This window comes from Cyrtonyx montezumae, unplaced genomic scaffold (genome assembly GCF_038088225.1).
Source record: "Cyrtonyx montezumae isolate F1298 unplaced genomic scaffold, pur_monq_1.0 scaffold_3, whole genome shotgun sequence".
Classification (NCBI taxonomy): domain Eukaryota; kingdom Metazoa; phylum Chordata; class Aves; order Galliformes; family Odontophoridae; genus Cyrtonyx; species Cyrtonyx montezumae.
In genome coordinates, this window is record NW_027072034.1 from 24080186 (window position 1) to 24100498 (window position 20313).

Consider the following 20313-nt stretch of genomic DNA (forward strand, 5'->3'; position numbering starts at 1 on the left):
CTTTTTTTTTCATTTTGTTTTTCTTTTTCCTTTATTATTTTTATTTATTTATTTATTCTTTTCACAGTAGAGTGAATAGATAACACATCTTTGATGGTCTTTCAACAAATCATTTTTGCCCTTTGAATTCTTTCTTTGGAACTTTTTGTGACTCCTCCAAGTTTTGAAAATCTTTTCAAACGGATTATCACAGTGTGTTTCCATCTCCTTGGTGCTCCAAATGTTCCTATTTACTTCTGTTCCTATTCGTTTCTCTATTTTTACATACATACGAAGATTGCATTAGACTTCTTAAATTTCAGTTGAGTTGCCTGTCAGTTGAGTTGCCTGTCAGTTGAGTTGCCTGTCTGTTGCACACTTCAAGCTGGAGCCATACTCCACCTGTATTAGACTTGGACAACACAAAAAATTGTATTATGGAAATATAGTAGAAAATCAGTAATTTTCTTTCTGTTTCTTCTAGGTTTCTCTGAATTTATTTTTTCATAACTGTTGCAGTCAGCTGGTATTCTCCTGGTATTCCAATACTAAAAAATAAAAATAAAAACTAGTGATCCAGTAATTTTTTAACCAATTGTTTTAGTATATTTTGGCAGGTTGATGAAGCCAGCTCATCTAGAAATATTTCTGCCCGATATACAATTTTTAATATTCTTTTATGTTAGTAATATAATAGAAAGTAGTTTACTATTCTTGGGTAATAAAGAGAAAATCCTGCTTATATGTAAATATAGAGAAAAATATTTGTCTAATTTAATGTTTTGTACTAAACTGGGGATCCTACATTATGCTGAGATTTTTCATGGTCATGATACACATTTAAAATTTATTGTTCATTCACTTTATATTTTCTGATCTTTCTTTCTTCTTTTTTTCTTTTTTTCCCTCTTATGTCAGTTTTATTCAGAGCTAAATTTCTCATTTATGTGAGTTGTTTCGGCTGTACATCTTTTCCATTCCTAACTAGAAAAGCCTCTCTTTTTCCACTATTACTGGGCTTCTCTTTTATATAATGCAATTGTTGTTTTGTCAAACACATTCTTTATACAAGACAGTTGAATTCATATTATAAAAGCTGAAGGCGTATTTCCGTCATTTATGGTTATTGTTGGCTTCATTGTATTTATATATATTATGTTAGTTTGAGAAATGTTCCCATGAAGTGAGAGATTTTGGTCAAAGCTGCTCTCAATTTGCTGTTTTTGAGCATTATCTAGTTATAATTGGTTGGTTAGCCCATAAATAAGAATGAGCCACCTCTGAAACGATTAACTTACTGTTTTCATCATACCGAAATACACATGTAGTGGAACTTTTTGTATTAGAAAATAATAGTATAATTTTTTTGGGGAACTCTAACAGCATTTGCAGTTGGCTGCATGTGTTGTTCTCAACTGAAGTTCCACAGAATTTACTTTCAAAAAATGATGCAAAATATCTCATTTTGGTGTCTGGTTTGATTTGCATCAGTCTGGGTTATGATGGACCTCTGCTTGTAATCTGTTAAAGCTCTCTTTGCTAGTGTATTTCACATTTAAATCTCATCTCATATTTTATTAATAATTTTAAATGAAGCGGCAGAATTCTTAATATGTTTTTCTTTCCTTTGTCCCCCCATCACAGCATTTTTTTTTCTGCTAAAGATAAACATTTAAAATATTCAGTCATATATTTAAATGTTCATGAACACTTATTTTTACAGTTGAAGATCCATTACAATGAGCAATTTGTGACTTTGTTTTATTTGAATCTGAATTTTAGATCTCATAACAGACCGACACTTTCCAGTAGATTTGTTTATTCTGAACAGCTAAATATGTATTTCATTACTTCAGCCAATTTGGTTCCATTGAGCTTTACTTCATCTTTTAGAGAGTTTTCTTTTCCCCTTTTCTATATTCTTGAATTTTAAACTCCTCCTTGAAGGAAATTATCTTCAAAATTAAAAGGTGCCATGCTTTTTGTTGCTGTTGTTGCTTGTAATTTTGAGAGTCTGAGATTCACTGGAATGAAATTGGGACACTTTTAAAATAGTATGATCATTACTTTCAGCTGAGAAGCACTGTTTATAATGTTTAAGCCCTTCTGTTAGGTTGACTTGTTTGAACGTCTTCAAATAAATGTGAAGAGCATCTGCAAGTTGGATATAAATAACTAATCCAAATAAAACGGGTTTTCACAGACTCTTTCCTCATCTCACCTCATAATATAGTAAATACTATTTTGGTAAAATAGATTCCCCAGAGAAAAAAAACAGGTAAGTCCTTTGTGCTTTAGGGATGTATATGGTTGTATTGTGTTTAAGCAGTAGGGGCTGCAGGGGTGGCTTCTGTGAGATGAGAAGCTGCCCCAAGTTGGACACAGCCAGTTCCAGTTGTCTCCAGAAGATAGGATAAGAATGACGAATGCAAAACAATGCATGTCCAATTTTTTTTGTCTGACTTTTCTAACTTTGTTTCCTGTAAATTGATGTTTATTTGATTATTTTTTATTTGACTTACATGAAGACTTCACAAGCATAATCATTCTCTGCATCACTTAAATCATAATGACTATTCAAGAAAAATAATACAAATTACTCCCTCGGTGAAATCAGCATAGATTTCTTACTTTCCTTCGCTAAAATGATTACAAATATTTGTAATTCTACAGATAGTTTTCCAGCACCTAAATCATGGTAAGCTTATTACTTCTCAGTAGCTGACATAACTAAACTAAAAAAATCTAGTCTGTATGTTGCTGAGAAAAAAATAAATAAGGCAGATAAAAATACTCTGAAAGAAGCTTATCTGTAATAAGTTTTTGTAAACAATATGTGGCATCTAACTGGAAGCAGCATATGGGACAGTATACCCAATTGTTTTCTTCCTCATTTGTTTTGGTTTGTGGTATTGCTGTGTTTTCCAAATGTAACAAAAAATCTAAGGTAGCATTACATTTCACTTCTTGCTAGTTATCAATCCATAACATTTGATAGATATTAAATGCATATATGTAAATTTGTAATTGCTAAATCTCACTTGCAAAATTGCTGATGAAGCCATGTTCTTTGTTACTGAGCATTTACATTCATGTAGAAAATAAGAGAAAAAAAGATTAAGAACAATCAATACACAACCTGAGATGGAAAAATTCTTCTGAACATTTAGATGTCTGAGAATATGGACAAAGTTTTGGAGCTTCCAGTATTTTCTAATTTAAGTTAGTGAAGTATTTGGCTACTGGAACTTGCAGCAAACTACAAGATTTGTCCCTCCTTTGGGCTGCTGTCAGTGCTGCCTCCTGCTTTACAATGTCAAGATGTCTTGCCTCACAAGAAGTACACAATTGGAAAAGTGAAATTGCTGATTTTCTTCTCTGCACCCTACAGTTCTGTTCTCTGCCAGATACTACTATGACTTGCTTCCAACTTCCCAGCTCCCTAATTGTCTCAGTTTTCTCATTCCCACCTGTGTTCTACATACGAGGTGGGATAGGTCAGAAGTCACTGGTATATATAAAGAATTTCTTTTAAGCCTGGTAAACTAAATTACTAGCTAAAGATTGATTATTTATTTATTTGCTTTTTTCCCTGGAGAATTAGTATTCTGTGATGAAAAGTGAAATACTGGCTAAGAGATATTTCTTTTTCCCATTTTCTATTTCTGTATTCCTGTCTGTATTTCCTGTCACTTTTTCCTCTTCCTGCTTCCTTTTTTCCTTTTCCTGTTTCCTTTTCCTTTTCTCCATAGTATGCCCTTTACACTGCAGAGATCTGGATGTGATCTTAACTATCACCACAGTCACAGCTTTCTGCTTGTACTGCTAATAACGTACTTTGGTGTCATTACAGGCCACGGCATTTGTTCGTGCGGCCGCTGTGTTTGCCAGGAAGGGTGGTTTGGAAAGTTGTGCCAGTATTCAAGGAAGTGCAATATAACAGAAGAGGAGAGCAGAAGTCTCTGCGAGTCTGCGGATGGCATATTATGCTCGGGGAAGGGTAAGGACTGACAGCTTAGCTACTCCACAGCAGTTCCCTTGCAGAAAAAATGGTCAGATTCTGGCATACTAATGTGCATGAAATTGGGCTGTTGTTTAGTACCTCTTTCAAAGGCACCTGTTGTTAAAAGAATTTACATTTGTCTCTGTAATGCACTTACATCCATTTTGTCAAACATCCACTGCCATACATGCTTAAAGATTTTAATGCAGTTTGTTAATAGCTTATAATTTCATTCATTTGTTTATCTGATACTTTGCAGCAGCTGTATGCTATAAACCAAATGTTAGCACTCCATCTAGTCTGACGGACAGGATGCTACCTGCAGTAACACTGCAGTGGGCAAGATGGCAAATGTAATATCTCAGGCAAGAGTAAGTTGAGGATAGAACTTAGCAGTAACATTTGGTATATTCAACCTCCCTCTGCCAGTGCAACAGCAAAAGAAAGGTAGGTATTGGTTGTCCCCATGGCAGAGCCCAACACATTCTCTCATTTCTTAATTTTTATTAAGGTGGTTATGTCAGCTTCAGTCCAGCTATAAAAAATTGCCAGAGGGAGAAATAAAACTTAGATATCTTGATAATTAACCCAAATTGTTCTCTGAGGTTCTTACCTTGCAGTCTTTCAAATTGGATAATTGCATTACTGGAAGAAGGGTTTCTTATCTCCTCTGTAGCACAAGCTGTCTCTTTTTTTTTTTTAATTTAATATAGCTATGAGAGTAGAGATGGTAAATGGGTGGTGGCATTAGCTGGAGGCAAGAATGCCCCCACACAGAGGTGGATGTGCCATTTCCTCTGTCCATGTGCTCACAGCATAGACAGTGACCATTTCACCTGTTAACTGGAGAAAACAGCTAGGAACCTTCTATATCAGGCAGAATTTATATTGCCCTTTCCGTTAACTTTTATGTGTATATGCATTTGGAGTTTTCTGACTGACCTTCTTCCAACCATTTATGAATTGTCCAAATTCCCCACCATCGAACTATTTTATTTTGTGGATCTCCTTTTTTTTTGCAAAAGTTGGTGCAAAGTCATGGAAAAAGAGGAAGTGATGGTGTTTATTGTTTCTAGGGGATGTGACTATCTTTAAATTAGGGTACATAAAAGAAAACACTGAGTTTCTGAAGGACTGAAATTACTCTGTTATGACATATAAGCTAATTTTTCTCGTCATGGCCATGGTCTCCCTGTGATTCTTTATACAAATGGTGAAGATGAGCAAACATGCTTACAATCAATAAAACACACATTATGGAATTCTAAATAAAGGTAAAAATTAAAAATGCTCTTGAAATTTAAAATATTTGCATTACCTACCACCTTTTGGATGGCTGAAAATTACTTTCTCCAGCCTGTGGGTTTTGTTCTATCAACAAGTAACTTTGAGCTCATATATCAGGGCATTTGTCAAAGTAAATCTGAGGCTTTGGGAGCAGATCATCTGGCAGGAACTTGCAGAGATATCACAAATCCTTTTTTCCTCTCTGTTGACTAGGCTGCCTAGGGAGAGGTTTGGGGTCTTGTAACTAGTGCATACTGGAATGTTCTGGAAGTTGCCCTAAATTGTGATTGTGCTTTTAAACTTGGCTTCATAATTGTAGATTCCAAAGACCCAGATTTTATACAGTTTTAGTTCACTGTTGAATATCTATTTTCTATGGGAATTAAAATTCTGACCCCAAATCGGTGTTCAGGAGCATTAGGTGTGATTTTTTTTCTTAAGTTTCTTTGTCCTCTGAGCACAGCAAAGTTTCCAATGTGATGGAAAGTGTCCCTCAGGGCAGCCAGTGTAATGAAGTTGTGCCAAATTAGGTGCTATAGTAGCTTTATTGTGAGAACATCTAGGCATAAATAAGTGCTCCAGCAGGGAAATACCAATGTATGTCAGATGACTTAAAGAAGAGTGTGGCCAGTGGATATCCAAGGAGTAAATTGCAGTACTTAGAGAAGCACTAATGATGGGCACAGGTATTTTTTCTCCTACGTACTTTGGATGTGGACAGTGGGATTAAGTGCATCCTCAGCAAGCTTGCAGATGGCACCAAGCTGAGTGTTTCAGTTGACACACTAGAGAGAAGGGATGCTATCCAGAGGGATGTGGATAGGCTTAAGAGGTGGGCCCATGCCAACCTTATGATGTTCAACAAGGCCAAGTGTGAGGTCTGAACCTCAGCCAGGTCAATTCCAAGCACAGATACAGACTAGAAGGAGAATGGCTTGAGAGCAGCCCTGAGGAGAAGGATTTGTGATCTGTGAAGGATCTGTTATTCTGTGATTCCGCGATCCTGTGTTTTGAGGGTGTCAGTTGATGAAAGACTCAACATGATCAGTCAGTCTGTGCTTGCAGCCCAGAAGGCCAACTGTATCCCGGATTCCATCAAGTATGACCAGCAGATTGAGGGAGGTGCTTCTGTCCCTCTGCTCTCATGAGACCCCATGTAGAGTACTGCATCCAGCTCTGGGGCTCCCAACACAAGGACACTGAGCTGTTGGAGCAGGTCCAGAGGAGGGCCACAAAGATGAGAGCTGGAGCACCTCCTCTATGAGGACAGACTGAGAGAATTGAGGTTCTTCAGACTGGAGAAGAAAAGGCCTTGGGGGATGTTATAGAGGCCTTCCAGTTCCTGAAGGGGGCCTACAGGAAAGCTAAGGAGGGACTTTTAGAAAGGCATGTAATAACAGGATGACAGGAAACGGTTTTAAACTGGAAGAGGGTAGATTTAGACTAAATATTAAGAAGAAATTCTTTACTATGGGGATGGTGAGATGCTGGAACAGGTTGTCCACATTGGTTGTGGATACTCCCTTCCTGGAAGTATTCAAGGCCAGGCTGGATGGGGCTTTCAGCAACCTGGTCTAGAGGGAGGTGTCCCTGCCTATAGCAGGGGGGTTGGAACTAGATGATCTTAAAGGTCCCTTCCAACCCAAACCATTCTATGACTCTATATTTTATTCTGTGACTTGGAGAATGATCTATTTTTCTTACAGATGATGCACATGTTTCTTGTGAAAGATGTGAGAGGTTTTGGTGACTTGTAGGATTGATCAGTTCTGCCTAAATGAGGGTTATGGAACACTCCCTCAAGGGATTAAAAAACAAGCTCCCTCTGCATAGGATCCCAAACCTTGTACTTTAGTGTCCGAGGTGTGGTAAGATAAAGCAGGCAGCACTTCACATCCACAAGAATGAAGCTGTGAAGAGGAGCCTGTTATCTCTTGCATCTTCTCTGAGTGGGAAGGGGATCATAAGCAAAGAGAGACAAATTTTTCAAAGCTGTTGTTTATGTGATTTTATCATTATTATCTTACTAATTTTCAGGCAAATCTCTTCTCGATACTTAAAAATATGTCTGGAAAACATGTCTTACTGAGTACCCATACTTTAAAATGTTCATAGCTAATGTGACTGGCAATGTCCAGAGGCCAAAAATGAGAAACTGTTCCTTCTTTTGAAATGCATTCAGCTATAGTAAACAGTAGTGGTCGAAGAGAGAATGTCAAACCTGAGCACTAATGAGTTCTTTCAGGGTTTGTTATTTACATCTTTACTGGAACCTTAGACAAGATATGCAAGTGCTGTATTGGATTGAGGAAGCTTGAACTTCTGTGTGTTTCATTTAATAGTCTAAGGAGTGCTGGTTTTTAGTAGATAAGTGCTGAACACTTTCAGAGAACTAAACTCTGTTAATATAAGCAAAGCAGGGTGCTTTCCTAGGATGCTTTGAAAATCTTGGCTCACTGACTATGCCACCTGTAGCAAAAGCTCTTCCCAAGGAAAACAGCAACACCCACCATGCTGCTGCCTCCCTGGCAGTAAATACAGGGCTGCAGATGGCTACTGTAGTGGTGCAGGATGCGGGCGAGGTAATGAGCCAAATCCCATCTGAGAAGATCTGGCTGGGATTCCAGGAAACACCCCGCAACTCATTAGACTCGTTTTAATTAAACTGAGGAGTCTCCCAGTACAGCATGCTCTGTTTAGGGAAAAGGCTTGATACATTCATTCTCCCTAACAGATTTTACATTATGGAGCCTGATCTTCCTTGCTTGACTTGGCATTAAATTTGCTGTATCTTTTGCACATGGTGGGCATTCATCAGGAGCAACATCAGTGATTGCTTATGAAGAATCACTTCAGGTTTCTTACAACATCATGGTTTCATTAACTATTTTAATTTCACTAAAATTCTCATACTTTTCAATATTATTTTGAGCTGTTTGTACCTTATAACTTTAATAAACATAGACATCTGGTTTAATTAAACTCAAGTATGTCTTAGAATAGCTCCTATAGAGCAACCAGGCAATATATGTGCAATTCTCCATTGTCTATTTGTACAATGGCAACTTTTATTCTTGTAGGAAACGTCAATCTTTTCCATGCTGGTGGCACAGTAGGCAATGCAAACTGAACTCACAGAAAAAGTAGATGCTTAAGCAAATACTCCCATTTCCAAATGTTCCAATCATTAGTTCTTCCTGTACATGTTTACATGTTCCAAATGTTACAAGTTAAAACGTTTATCTAAAATTAGACAACAAATTAATTTTTGTCAATAAACCATGTAAATTAATTATATTTTTAAATGAAAAAAAAAAAAAGATTCTCTGCTCTGAAGTTTAAAGAATTAAGTTTCAGTGATCAGAAAACCTTTCAGTGACTAAGGAAAAAAAATGAGGAAAATCAGTTGACATCAACAGATGCACATTTAAGGAAAAATAATATATACTTGAATTTTTAAAATGGCTTTTATTCAGAGGTCAGTGAAAGGAAATGAAAGATGGCCCAACTGCTTTTAATTAATCCATTAACACTGTTATATTCTGACAGAATCAAGCTTCCCTCAATTTTTTTTAGTATTAAAGACATCGGTGCCTTTGTATTGTAACTGTTGAAAATACTGTAGGAAGAAGGGATTTTCAACAGCATCTAACTCATCCATAAGCATGTTCTGTTAAAGGCCAGCAACTCTGGTAACTTTAAACACAGCCTTCCATAATTATAAGGTGTAAGAGTATATATTTTTTGTTTATTTTCAATTTTCTTTGTGCTACAACTTCCTGTAAGAACTACCTCCACAAAGGATTTTCTCTCTGCAGTTACTAAACTCCTCATCTTGTCATTTAAGTGTCTGATCTCTTTGCAGAGAAGGCGATTCAGGCAGTTGAGGAGTGGCTCCATAGAAGCCGGCTTTCTTCAGCAGAGTGTTGTAATTGACCAGGTGGAACTTGGTTGCAAAATTCCAGTGGAATTTCTTAGTTGCAGAAAAGCCCCCCCAGACCTTTCTCAAACTACAGGCTCCCCAGTACATGATTGCCTGAGGGCAATTGTCCTTTTTCAGGTTTCAGAGCTATGAATCTTCTCTTGAAGATTGGGGTGACTGAGTTTTCCCTTAAAGGGAGGTTTCCAATTCCACCCCATGTCTAGGTGGGTTATGGGCGGTATAACTCACATGTCACCAGACTCTCTCCTTTGGCTGTGGAAGTGTAATCTGATATGCAGGAGCCCTAGATTCAACCCCCAGCATCTCCACTCTTTTCAGTGTGGATATTAGGAAAAATCTTTTAGAAAGAGTTCTGAGGCACTGGCACAGGCTGCCAGGGTAGTGGTATTGATGGTATGAACACCATCTCTCAAAGGTGTTCAAGACACATGTAGATGTGGCACTGAGGGACATAATGCTCATAGTGTGAATGGGTTGACAGTTGGACTAGATGATCTTAGTGGGCTTTTCCAACCTTAGAGATTCTATAATTCTATAACTGTAATCCCTAAGGAGGAGTATAGCAGCTTATCCCAACAAGGGTCCTTAGTGTACACTGCAGGAGTGAGCGCGCTGCTGAACCACAGTTATGTGTACAATCACTTTCTGGCATAGAGCAAACATTTAGTAATTAAATTGGATGTGGTGCATCTTAGTTTGTGATGATGGATATTTTGGAGGTTCAAATGGTGTCCATAGGAGACATCCCTAAGGACACTGAATGAGGAGTCACAGTGGGTCAAGGACAGTTGGAACTTTTACAGTCAAAAAAAAAAAAAAGAACAGTTTATGTGAAAAGTGTCCCTGATTGTAGGTCTGAAACCAAGGGAAAACTTCAAAGTGTGAGTCCTGATTAAGTGAAATAGCAGAATCAAAGCATTAGAAGGAACATTTTGCCATACTCATGGTCATTTTGAAAGAATCCTTTTATTTAGAAAGCTTTTAGCTTGATTATTTTCCTTCATGCAGTAGCTCCTCAGTCAGTTCTTTTGTGCATGTATCCCTGTGTGTGCACGTATGTCTGGAGATGTTATTTTCTAGCCTGAAAATGCCAGTGCTCTTGGACTGTAAGTAATAATCTTTGTGATTTCAGGTTCCTGCCACTGTGGAAAGTGCATCTGTTCACCACAGGAATGGTACATTTCGGGTGATTTTTGTGAATGTGATGACAGAGATTGCGACAAACACGATGGTCTCATTTGCACAGGTGCAGTACAGGCTAACTCTTAATTGCTCTATGAAACAAGCTGTGCTGATGAGAATTATGTTAGACAAAGCCCATCTTCTTCTTTCTCCACTTATGGAGGAACTGCATTTTCAGGTTGTTCAGACCCACTGTAATTGTTTCTTTATGCAGTATGATAATCAACGTAAGGTTTCAAATCAACAGTAGAAAGTCTGAGTGTGAATTTAAGTAAACCAGATACGAAATCCATCAACTATTTTCATTGTAGTAGATCACACTTTACTCCTCTTTGCCAGAAAATGTACAATGGAAGCACTGCCATCATGAGATTTCTTCAAGTTTTAGATTTTTTTTTGGTAATAGTAATAGAAAATATTCACTTGCTTGATGATCTTTGTTAGGTGAGAGGCATAGCTATGCTGGGCAAGTGATCAAATAATTCTCAGCGGTAATCAGATAACTCTCAGTGGGAGGCTGAAATACCTGACAATTTTTCATATGACATGATGGTCACTGATTAAAGTGATGTCACCCTAACATTGTCCAAGCACTTGGGTGGCAGATGCAAATAGACACAAGCAGGATGCCAGCAAACTCTCATGACAACTCTAGTCACAAGTAGCAACATGGGAATTGTTAAATTAACTCTCTGGCTGCTTCCTGTTACAGATATTAATTTTAGAAAATATTTGCTGAGCAATTATTAGAAGTGGAAGGAATCTGAAAGATGATTAGAGTCAGAGCAAGCAGCTTGACTCCAGCAATGCTATCCACAGATGTGGTCTCCCAGCTTGCCCAATTAGCAAATGGCCTTTTCTTGGTCAAGTAGCCAGTACAGAGCCTGAGATGCACCTGCAGTGGTCATTCAAAGACTTTCATAAGGTCAACAGCAGAAGCAGTACTCGTTGGAAACCCAGGATGTAGAGGCTTCCAGCTGAGCATCTTGAAGTCATGAAAAAAATAGAAATTAACCGCAAATGTTAAAATTAAAATTAACTTAATGTTTCTCTCTGCAAAATGAGATAGATGCATTTCTCATCTAATTGAAAACTTGAGATATTATTTATATGTGCAGCACTTCTGAGAATTTAGGTTTAAAGATTATGGGGTTCAAATGTTTATTACGGTTCTGTTTGTAGCTTTTTATCTCTGAATTGTAGTTAAAAGCAGTTCTCGTATTTTTTCTAGTACCTTAAAATACAGTGTGAAGAGTGAGCTTCAACAGCTGGGTGCAAGTAGTAGCATAATTACAGTACTTGCAATTCTGCTGATGAAAGAATGCTATTAATTCTTTGTAAGTGTAGGCCTGAGGTGGCTTCTTAATGCAATGGCACAGTAATTATGTTTCTTGGCAAAATAAAAAGTTAAAAAAAAAATAATCGTAGGGGAATGATAAAGGAACAGAGCAACTACTTTATCATGGTTTTTACTTCCCATAAAACACATTTTAATGTAGTACATTTCAATTATGATAAATGCCATTTATTCATTCTGTTCTAGGTAATGGTGTTTGTAACTGTGGAAACTGTGAGTGCTGGGAAGGATGGAATGGAAACGCTTGTGAAATCTGGCTGGGAACAGAATACCCTTAACAAAGGACAGCAGAGACTGAGGGTTCTTTTAGTTTGACTTTTCTTTAGGTTGCTAGAACATTTAATTTTGGAAGTATTCAGAGTGTGGGTGTGCATGGTTGTAAATTCTCTAGAACTGTCATGTGAATGCCTGCTCCACAAACAAATGAATAATGAAACCATAGAGAAACAAAACAGCAACAAATTCATTTGGGAGCAGAACATTCCAAGCTCTAAAAACTGAAATCTTAAAAAAAAAGTCCCTCCACGTTAGTTGGTTAACTCCAGTGAGGCTGAGTTACACCCATTATGTCTGTTTCTTAAGCAATCATTGGAGAAGTGAAAGAAAGTCATTTGTTTTTACATTACGTTTGGTTTTTGTCTTTCCATATCAATATGGAAAATATTCCTCTAGAAGAATAGCACTAGTTAAATATTTGTCAGTTATTACATTTGATTCATTTTATCATGTTTGTCAAAAACGTGGTTGGATTCTTTTCTTTCTGTACATCCTGATTATGCCCCAGCTCCAGGAGAAGCATTAAAGAAATCTATCCAAACTTTTTTTTGTCAAAGAATTGAGAACTGTGTCTGTATAACTGATATTCTGTTATCTGAAAGCCATAGGCTGAAGTCTTTGAAGAGATCCTTGTCCACAAGATAACTTCTTAGTTTCTGTGGTTAAAGAGTCAAGCAGTTGGTTATCCATTTTAACATTCTACAATACTGTCAAATGCATAACCTATAGAAGTATAAGGAACTGAACTAATAAAGATATGAATGTACGATTCACTATTCCAAATATGTATCCTGACACTAATATGTACTTTTCTCATACTGTATTATGTATGTATAGTTGCCTAGTCCTCTGAAAAGTAAAGCAAATGAAAATTTGTTATACTAATAACTTCTAGGACGACAACTCCGTATGCTATCAGAAATCACTGTTTGGAACAGATTGCACTGTCACACATGGTTTTCATTGAATTTCACTGTTTTCAAAGTCAGAGGCCTGAAGGTCAACTGACTTGAAAAATCAGCTTTGCTGGGCAGTGGCTGAGTCCCAGCCAAAGCAGCTCAAACCATGACAACAAAGAAATTAAAGTTTTAATACAAACAAGTAAATACAAACAAGGCAATGGTATGAACAAAATTTTATTTTTATTTTTCCAATGGTGGAATGCTGCTCAGTGTGAAATTCACATTGAGTTATGAAAGATGCACAACTATTGGGACTTCCCTAACTTATTTACATATGAGTCTTTTTTTTCTTTTTTCTTTTTTTTTTCTTTAATACACGTAGATTTGGCAGCCCTTTAATTCCTTAGAGCAAAAAAATACATACATTTTAATTTCAAAAACGCTTACATTTTGTGAAATCATGATTGAGCAAGAAATTGCATAAAAGTTTGGAAAGCATTTATTTTTAATATCAAACTACCATCGTGGTTTAGGTGCCGAGGTCCTGATTTTTGAAGAGGTACATGAGTCAGAAATAAGGGAACTATGTATCAAGTGAAAAGGTATTTTCATTATTATTCTAGAAATCTGTTTTCTTTTAGAAAGGACAATTTTGAGATAGGAAAATACAATGGTACAGAACACGTAAAAGAATGCTATTTTTTAAAATGAATTTATCTGATCGCTTTCATTATTGCCCCTTCCCATCTACCTTTATCTTACCCATTCTTTTTTTCCTTAATCTAGATTCTTTCTTTCTAAAACTGAAGCTAGTGAAACCTATGTTCTGATGGTGGCACAGTGAAATCACCAAACATCCATGCATAATTTACACAGGAATTATGCACAGAAATACCAAATCATGTACCCCAATGCAGGGAACTACCTTCTTTTTAGATAGCCAAAATGTCATATACAGTTCTAAATGGTACTGATACAGTATTGCAAAACTTCAATGTAAAATTCATATTGAAATATTTGTTTATAATTTAGATTTATAACCCTTAAAATGTTTAAAGCTGAACATGGATATTCAGAATTAAATTCTAACATATATTCATCTAGTCAATCCCGGTGTCTGGACAGCACAGGTCGTTGGGTTTCTTTGTATTTAGGAATACTGTCCACCTGAATGCTCTTATAGTCTGCTTTTTCCACATATATGTTCATCTGCTGAGTCAGGGAGTAAATAATGAAAAATACAAAAAGTTGTACTTTATTTCCTTCCATTTACATTTGGTACTGTTATCAACAGAAATATTAGATAATCAAAACTTTTATCTAGATTCAGATGTTTTTGATTTGTTTTCTGGTAGGACATTTTTACATACTGTAGATCAGCTTTGGTATTCCAGATGAAGAAATGATTCTGTAGAGGATTACAACATCATATTTGATGCATTTTACTTTGTAGTTTCATTTCAGATTTATATACGTAAGGAGTGTAAGATGAATCTTTTTTACTGTTTAATTTAGTTCAGTATTGGCTTAGAAACCAACTTCAACATTTTGGCTACTAAGTGGATTCCATAGTCATAGAATTTCAAAAAGCGTTTTCCACATTTTTTTTAAGTACATATGGAAAAATATCAGCATATTCTAAGATAGCTAATGTCAGTGGCTAATTAAAATGTAAATAATCAAACCAAATGGTGCTATCGCTATAAACCTTAAGATATTTTCTAAGACTACTAAAAATATAATGAATACATATTTTCCTCTCCACTTTTTATTCTGTTTCTTATCTTGTTGCTTGAACACTCCCAGTCCCCTTCATGCTGAGGTAACTGGAGATGGGGCTCTCAGCCAACCTCTTCTGTGGCTCATTTCCTCCCTATAAAAATGAGGTCGTAAGGAATATGATTATTAGTCTGTGTAAGCGAAAATAATAGTGTATTAATAAATTGTGGTTTTTTTACACCTCATTCCCCGTGACAGGAATTCCAGATACATGAACAGTAAAAGCAGGAAGAGGCACAAGAGAGTGAAAAACACTGGATGAATATTTGAATGTGGCTGTAAAAGCGTGCTTCCAAGGCCTGTGGTAAACAGCATTTGTAAGTGGTAAAAACAAATTGGATAGGTGGGGATTTCATAACAGATAGATTGATGAAGCTTAAAACAAATAATAAGATAGCCTTGCTTTCTTGTGATAGAAAGAACAAAACCCAGAACTGTGCAGAACACTTAGAACACTTCTACAACTGACTTGCAGGAGTATGCCTATTGTGCATAATAACATCAGTAAAATCAACTATAAAACAGCCATGGATTGATTTGCTTGTGTAAATTATTGACCTCCTCTTGATCCATATGCTCTTACACACAGACAAACATTTAATCATGTACCTGCACTGATATTTCTGATGCGTTGCCCTTGTTTCCTGACAGAACAACATCTCACTTTGTAGCTAAATGACACTGGCATGAAAAACATGAGTTGAGTATTTTTGTCATCAAGTAATAGAAGGAATATTTTACTGCATCTTTAAAAATAAATCTTAGCTTTTGGGTGAGTCACAAAAACAAACCCAACACACACAAAAACCTGTTATCAGGTGCTTTAAAATGCATTGCACAGAATATGAGTTTATCCAGCGGGCCATTTATAAGAAAGACAACCTCCTTACTTTGTCTAGTTTCCTCTGCATTCCCATCTGAATTTGAACAATTTCTTATTTATATCAATAAACAGATGGTTCAGCAACACACACTTTTAATGTATGGATCAAACTGCCTGCATTCACACCTCATCCCTTACAGTGGTCTTAAACCAAGAGGAAAGTTTCTCCATCTATATATGAAAAGCCAGAGTTCTTAGTGTTGTTTCAGGTAAATTGCAAAGTCAAAGTGAATTGCTTTATATTTATATTTTGAGTTGTTTGTTAAGGACTCTACACACATTAAATTTATGAAAATGAGAGTAATTTAAAAAACATTTGAGAGCAACTAAAAATACAACCAGCACATGAAGGAACATCTGTAGTACGCATACTACAAAAAAATTCAGAAGCTATAGACACCTTTCTATAGGCTCTATAGTGTGAGCAAACTTTTAAATACACAAAAGCCTGTGTGTTTATGAAACATCAGAATTACAATGGAACAGTGCTATGCTGAAGTGGATTACTGAAACTGCACAGGTGTGACTGGTTTTGCCAAATAAAACCTTAGCTGAAATACAGATTAAAAAACATAAAGACATGAGCAGCATTAATGTATCTGCCCACTACAGAATTGTAAGATGAAGTTAGATTGCAGTGCAAACAGTATCTGTGAGAGTAGCTACAACCCAGAAGAACAAAATACAAAGGAAGCATGCAAAGGAACGCTGCAGATTCACAGACATCTGGACATGTAAGTACAAAACACTCAACTTGTAAATACAAATTGATTCCATCAGGTTTACTATACAGTATGTTGGTAGTAATAGATAGTTGAAAACAGCTTTCACTTAACAGCAAAATTAATTTTGGAGGGAACAAAACGGTGACATCTCATCCTGTAGAACAGCAAGAGAGGTATTATATTAAGGAGCTAAAATTTTCTTTGGCATGGTAAAAGGGGAGAATTGAGTTTGCCAACATATTTACATGAAGTTTCACCATACTGTGGCCAGTGCGATCATGTTTTGCAAAGTCTACTTCTTCCATAAACTTTTTTGTTGTTCTTCAGTATGCCTTCATATAAATGTTTTATTCATCATGTTCAATCTGTGTATACAACAAATAATAATAAAGACAAACTGTACAATGCAGACAAACTCTTTGCATATATGTATGTAAATTCAGTAATACAGATGAACAATTCTTTGATACACTCAACCTATTACATGCAGTTCATCCTCACCATCCCTTTCCCATGCAACAGATGCAACAAGACAAAATTAAAAGGAGGAAACAAAGCACAAAAAACCCTTCTCTGTGTTTGAACAGACTGTAGAAAAAGAGACGATTTTTACAACAACTATTCATTGTATTAAACACACATATGCATTGAGACCACAGAAACAAAAATCAAAATTAAAAATATTACTGCGCATTTTCAGTATGTTTGAACTGCTTACAGAAATCAAATCTGGCCTTAAATGTAGCCCCAGAAACTGCAAATAATAATTACCTGGCATCAAAGGTTTAATATCGAAAACAGTACTTATGTAGTATTAGGCCATGAACTTGTAGGCTCCTTGTATACATTTCAGCCAGCTTTCCAGTCCTTTCTCCCTCTAGGCTCTTAAAGCAGTGAGAGTAAAAGGACAGCTGATTGGGCATGAACTCATATTCCCTCCTCATGAACTCTTAAAAAATTTAAGTGGGAAAGGGAATGTAGCCTTCAGTTGTAGACCGTACTCAAAATAACTGTGAACTGCTGCTCCTGGGGGATCTAGGAGACAGGACAGCTTTAAGAGTACTGACTCCTATGGGCTCTCCTAATGCAGAGTAAGCCCACATCTCATTGTGTGAGTTGCTTTGCTGTTGTTGTTTATTCCTCAGGGATGATGCACAAATCCCACTGGACCAGGTGGGATGAGAAAGGTGCACCAAGGTTTTTACTTTTTCCCATACACACATTATTTAGTGCTAGCAGCCAAGGGCTCAGTCTATGTTAAACTTTCTTTGCATTTTTTATCACAGTACTGAAGTAGTTTATAATTATTATTATTATTATTAATAATAATATTTTTACATTCCCTATCCGGAAAGACCCTTGAATCAAGTGTTAGCTCGCTGTTCTCATGTTACATATATAACCAAGGAAACCTTGCCTACCAAAAAAAATAAATCAATTTATCTAGAACTTAGCAGCTTTATAGTAGCCTCCTTTCTATAAGCATTAGAAGTTGCTTATAAAAACACATTTGAAAACTAGCATGGAAAGTTCATTAAGACTGAATCAGTTACTCAGCTGAGCAGACAGGGAGTCTGAAATAATCACTAATCTCTTCCTGTTAGGGACACTTCAGAACAAAGACACGACAAAAAAAAGTGGGAGAAATACAATAGTAAAAAAAGGAATGGACAATTTCCTTTTTTTTTTTTTTAATCCCTTTTAAATATCAATATAATAGAGGCCAAGAGAGTGCCATCACACAGTTTTCCAGACTGAGGTACAGTTTGGTCCTTGTTGCCCTTTCTGAGAAACAAATACCTTTGTAAACATACAGACAGCACCCACAATCTTATTGTCTGAAAGCACGTGACTAAGTATGTAACAAGTCAGTGAAATTTCTGTGGTATTGTCTGATTTTTTTTTTCCCCGTAAGATTGGTTTTATCGTTCACAAGTGATAAACTCAAAGTGTTAATGGTGTTTCTCATGATATGAGCCAAGGCTTAAATTTTGTAACATTTTTGATTTCGTCTAGGTTCATGTAGGAGAAAGTACAGTATACAGAGATCAAGGCAAGGCACCTTCAATCTATCAATTTGGTGAGGATATTATCCTAGGAAGCTGGGTAGAGGTACGTACTGGAATATCAGTGAGATACATAGGACTGGACTTTGCATGCTCAGCTAAAAATAAAAATAAAGTTTTGTCATATGTCCAGTTGTAAAACTTTTTTTTTTTTTAAACACCAGAAAAACTGTAATTTTTAACTACTCTTTGCATTGGTGCTGCAAAAAAGAACACAACAACATCCTTGCCCATGCTTTGCTAAGTAGGTGTGGAAATCAGCCAAAAATAACAATGGCATTAAGTTCAGTTCCTTAAAAACAGAAAAAGTATTATATTTGAAATGGATTTAGGTAGCGCAATTCTGGTTAGTCTTAACTGTTTTTTATTGGTGGTGGTTGTTTTTCAAACAATGAAGCTTTCGTAGATGAAAAATGAGCCTTAATTCAGGCCTACAAGGCCTACAAAATTCTTTGGACCCACTTTCCCAAAAACGAGTGGGTCTTGCTCGCTGGGCAAGGCAAATGTTACCATTACCAGTAAGCCTGTGATATGTATAAAACACACACACAAAAAGAAACTATAGGGGGATGCCAAACACTCGTTTCAGAAAACTTCCTGTTGGTTGTGTTTGACACTCTTCCCTCCACTATAATGCCAACCTCAGAAGCACAGTATCTGTTACTAAAGAGTATTCACATTGATCAGCATTGTAAGCCAGAGACAACGATCCTATTCTTTATAGATATAATTTGTAATAATAGATTTTTGAAGGCTTCCTGATTCCCTGATTACTTTCAAAACTAAGCCACCGGCAACACTTAAAGTTATAGAGAAACACAATCCCTGCAAAAGGTCACAGACAGTGGAGCGAGCAGCCTTATAAAAGAGGGAAGAAGAGAAATCCATAATAGCACAGGTTTACAGCATCTACCTAGAAATTACTTGATTATTTGTGTGCTACAAAATAGAACTTAAACACATGGATTTTGCTGAAACTGGACTCAAAAAGGGATTATGGGTAATTGTCAGCAGGCAAGGTATCAAGTGTACTTGTGAAGTATGTCATTCACATGAAGTGTCACAGTCACAGAAAAGATATTAAAAAGGCATTCCAATATCTGGTAGGGCATTCCATGGTCTGAGTTCAGCTGGTTCATCCAGGTGTCTTCTTGTTGTGGGTGGAGCTACATGTTGAGCTTTATCCACTTGCAATGATTCAGTTCAGAACCAGCCACGCGACAGGACGCCACTTGCTGCGAGCTGATCCACAGACACTGCAGAGGGGAAGTCTGGCAAGGATAAATGGCTCAACTGCACTCGGGACTCAGTAAGTCACAACACCTGTGAGGATCTGGCTATGTCGTCTTACTCTTGTTAACTGGTGGTTTGCCGCCATTCATTATTGCAGACGCACTTGTGCTTTTACTTGGAGTTACCCCAGCCTTTGGCACTGTTTCTCCAATATCATGCAAAGATGGTTCTCGATACATGGCAACTGAAAGGAGAAAAGAAAAGAGACATTTTTAAGATCGTCTCATTAAAGAACATGTCTCAAATAGGATTAACTATCTACAGTTAACTAATACATTAATACACTCTATGTTTCTCTTGCATGACGGCAAATTATTTACTTTGGCAGTTATTTGGCATGACTGATATCTTTGCTTGACCCTCCAAACTCCTCACGTCTACCATATCTGTCTTAGAAACAGCAGGAAACTGTATGCTCACCTGTTAAAAGAAACTATAGAAACCTTAGAAATTAAAAAATACAATTCTGTCTTTATACAAGACAGGCACAAAAATACAGATACATTTTTATATACTCATTTTATGTATAATCTTTAAATAAGTATTTTATGACTTTTTAGAAGTAAAATATGAATTGTATGGATTCAAGTACCCTAGTGCCCTTTTCTTTAGTCCTACATTTCAAGACTGGGCTTCAG

General features: G+C 36.5%; 2 protein-coding genes across 5 annotated transcripts in view; one reads left to right on the forward strand and one right to left on the reverse strand.

The window, feature by feature from the left end:
- ITGBL1 (integrin subunit beta like 1) overlaps positions 1-12446 on the forward strand; it is a 127804-nt gene extending 115358 nt beyond the window's left edge. The window contains exons 9-11 of the mRNA XM_065743209.1: positions 3833-3979; positions 10345-10458; positions 11938-12446. Of these exons, the coding sequence (XP_065599281.1) occupies positions 3833-3979; positions 10345-10458; positions 11938-12029 (353 nt within the window). The 3' untranslated portion in view covers positions 12030-12446. The remainder of the gene's footprint in view (positions 1-3832; positions 3980-10344; positions 10459-11937) is intronic.
- A 5180-nt stretch (positions 12447-17626) lies between these two features.
- The window catches only part of FGF14 (fibroblast growth factor 14), a 383177-nt gene continuing 380490 nt past the window's right edge, over positions 17627-20313 (reverse strand). For all 4 annotated transcript variants that reach the window (XM_065740954.1, XM_065740957.1, XM_065740958.1 and 1 more), the window contains exon 5: positions 17627-19859. In XM_065740954.1, the coding sequence (XP_065597026.1) occupies positions 19720-19859 (140 nt within the window). In that variant the 3' untranslated portion in view covers positions 17627-19719. The remainder of the gene's footprint in view (positions 19860-20313) is intronic.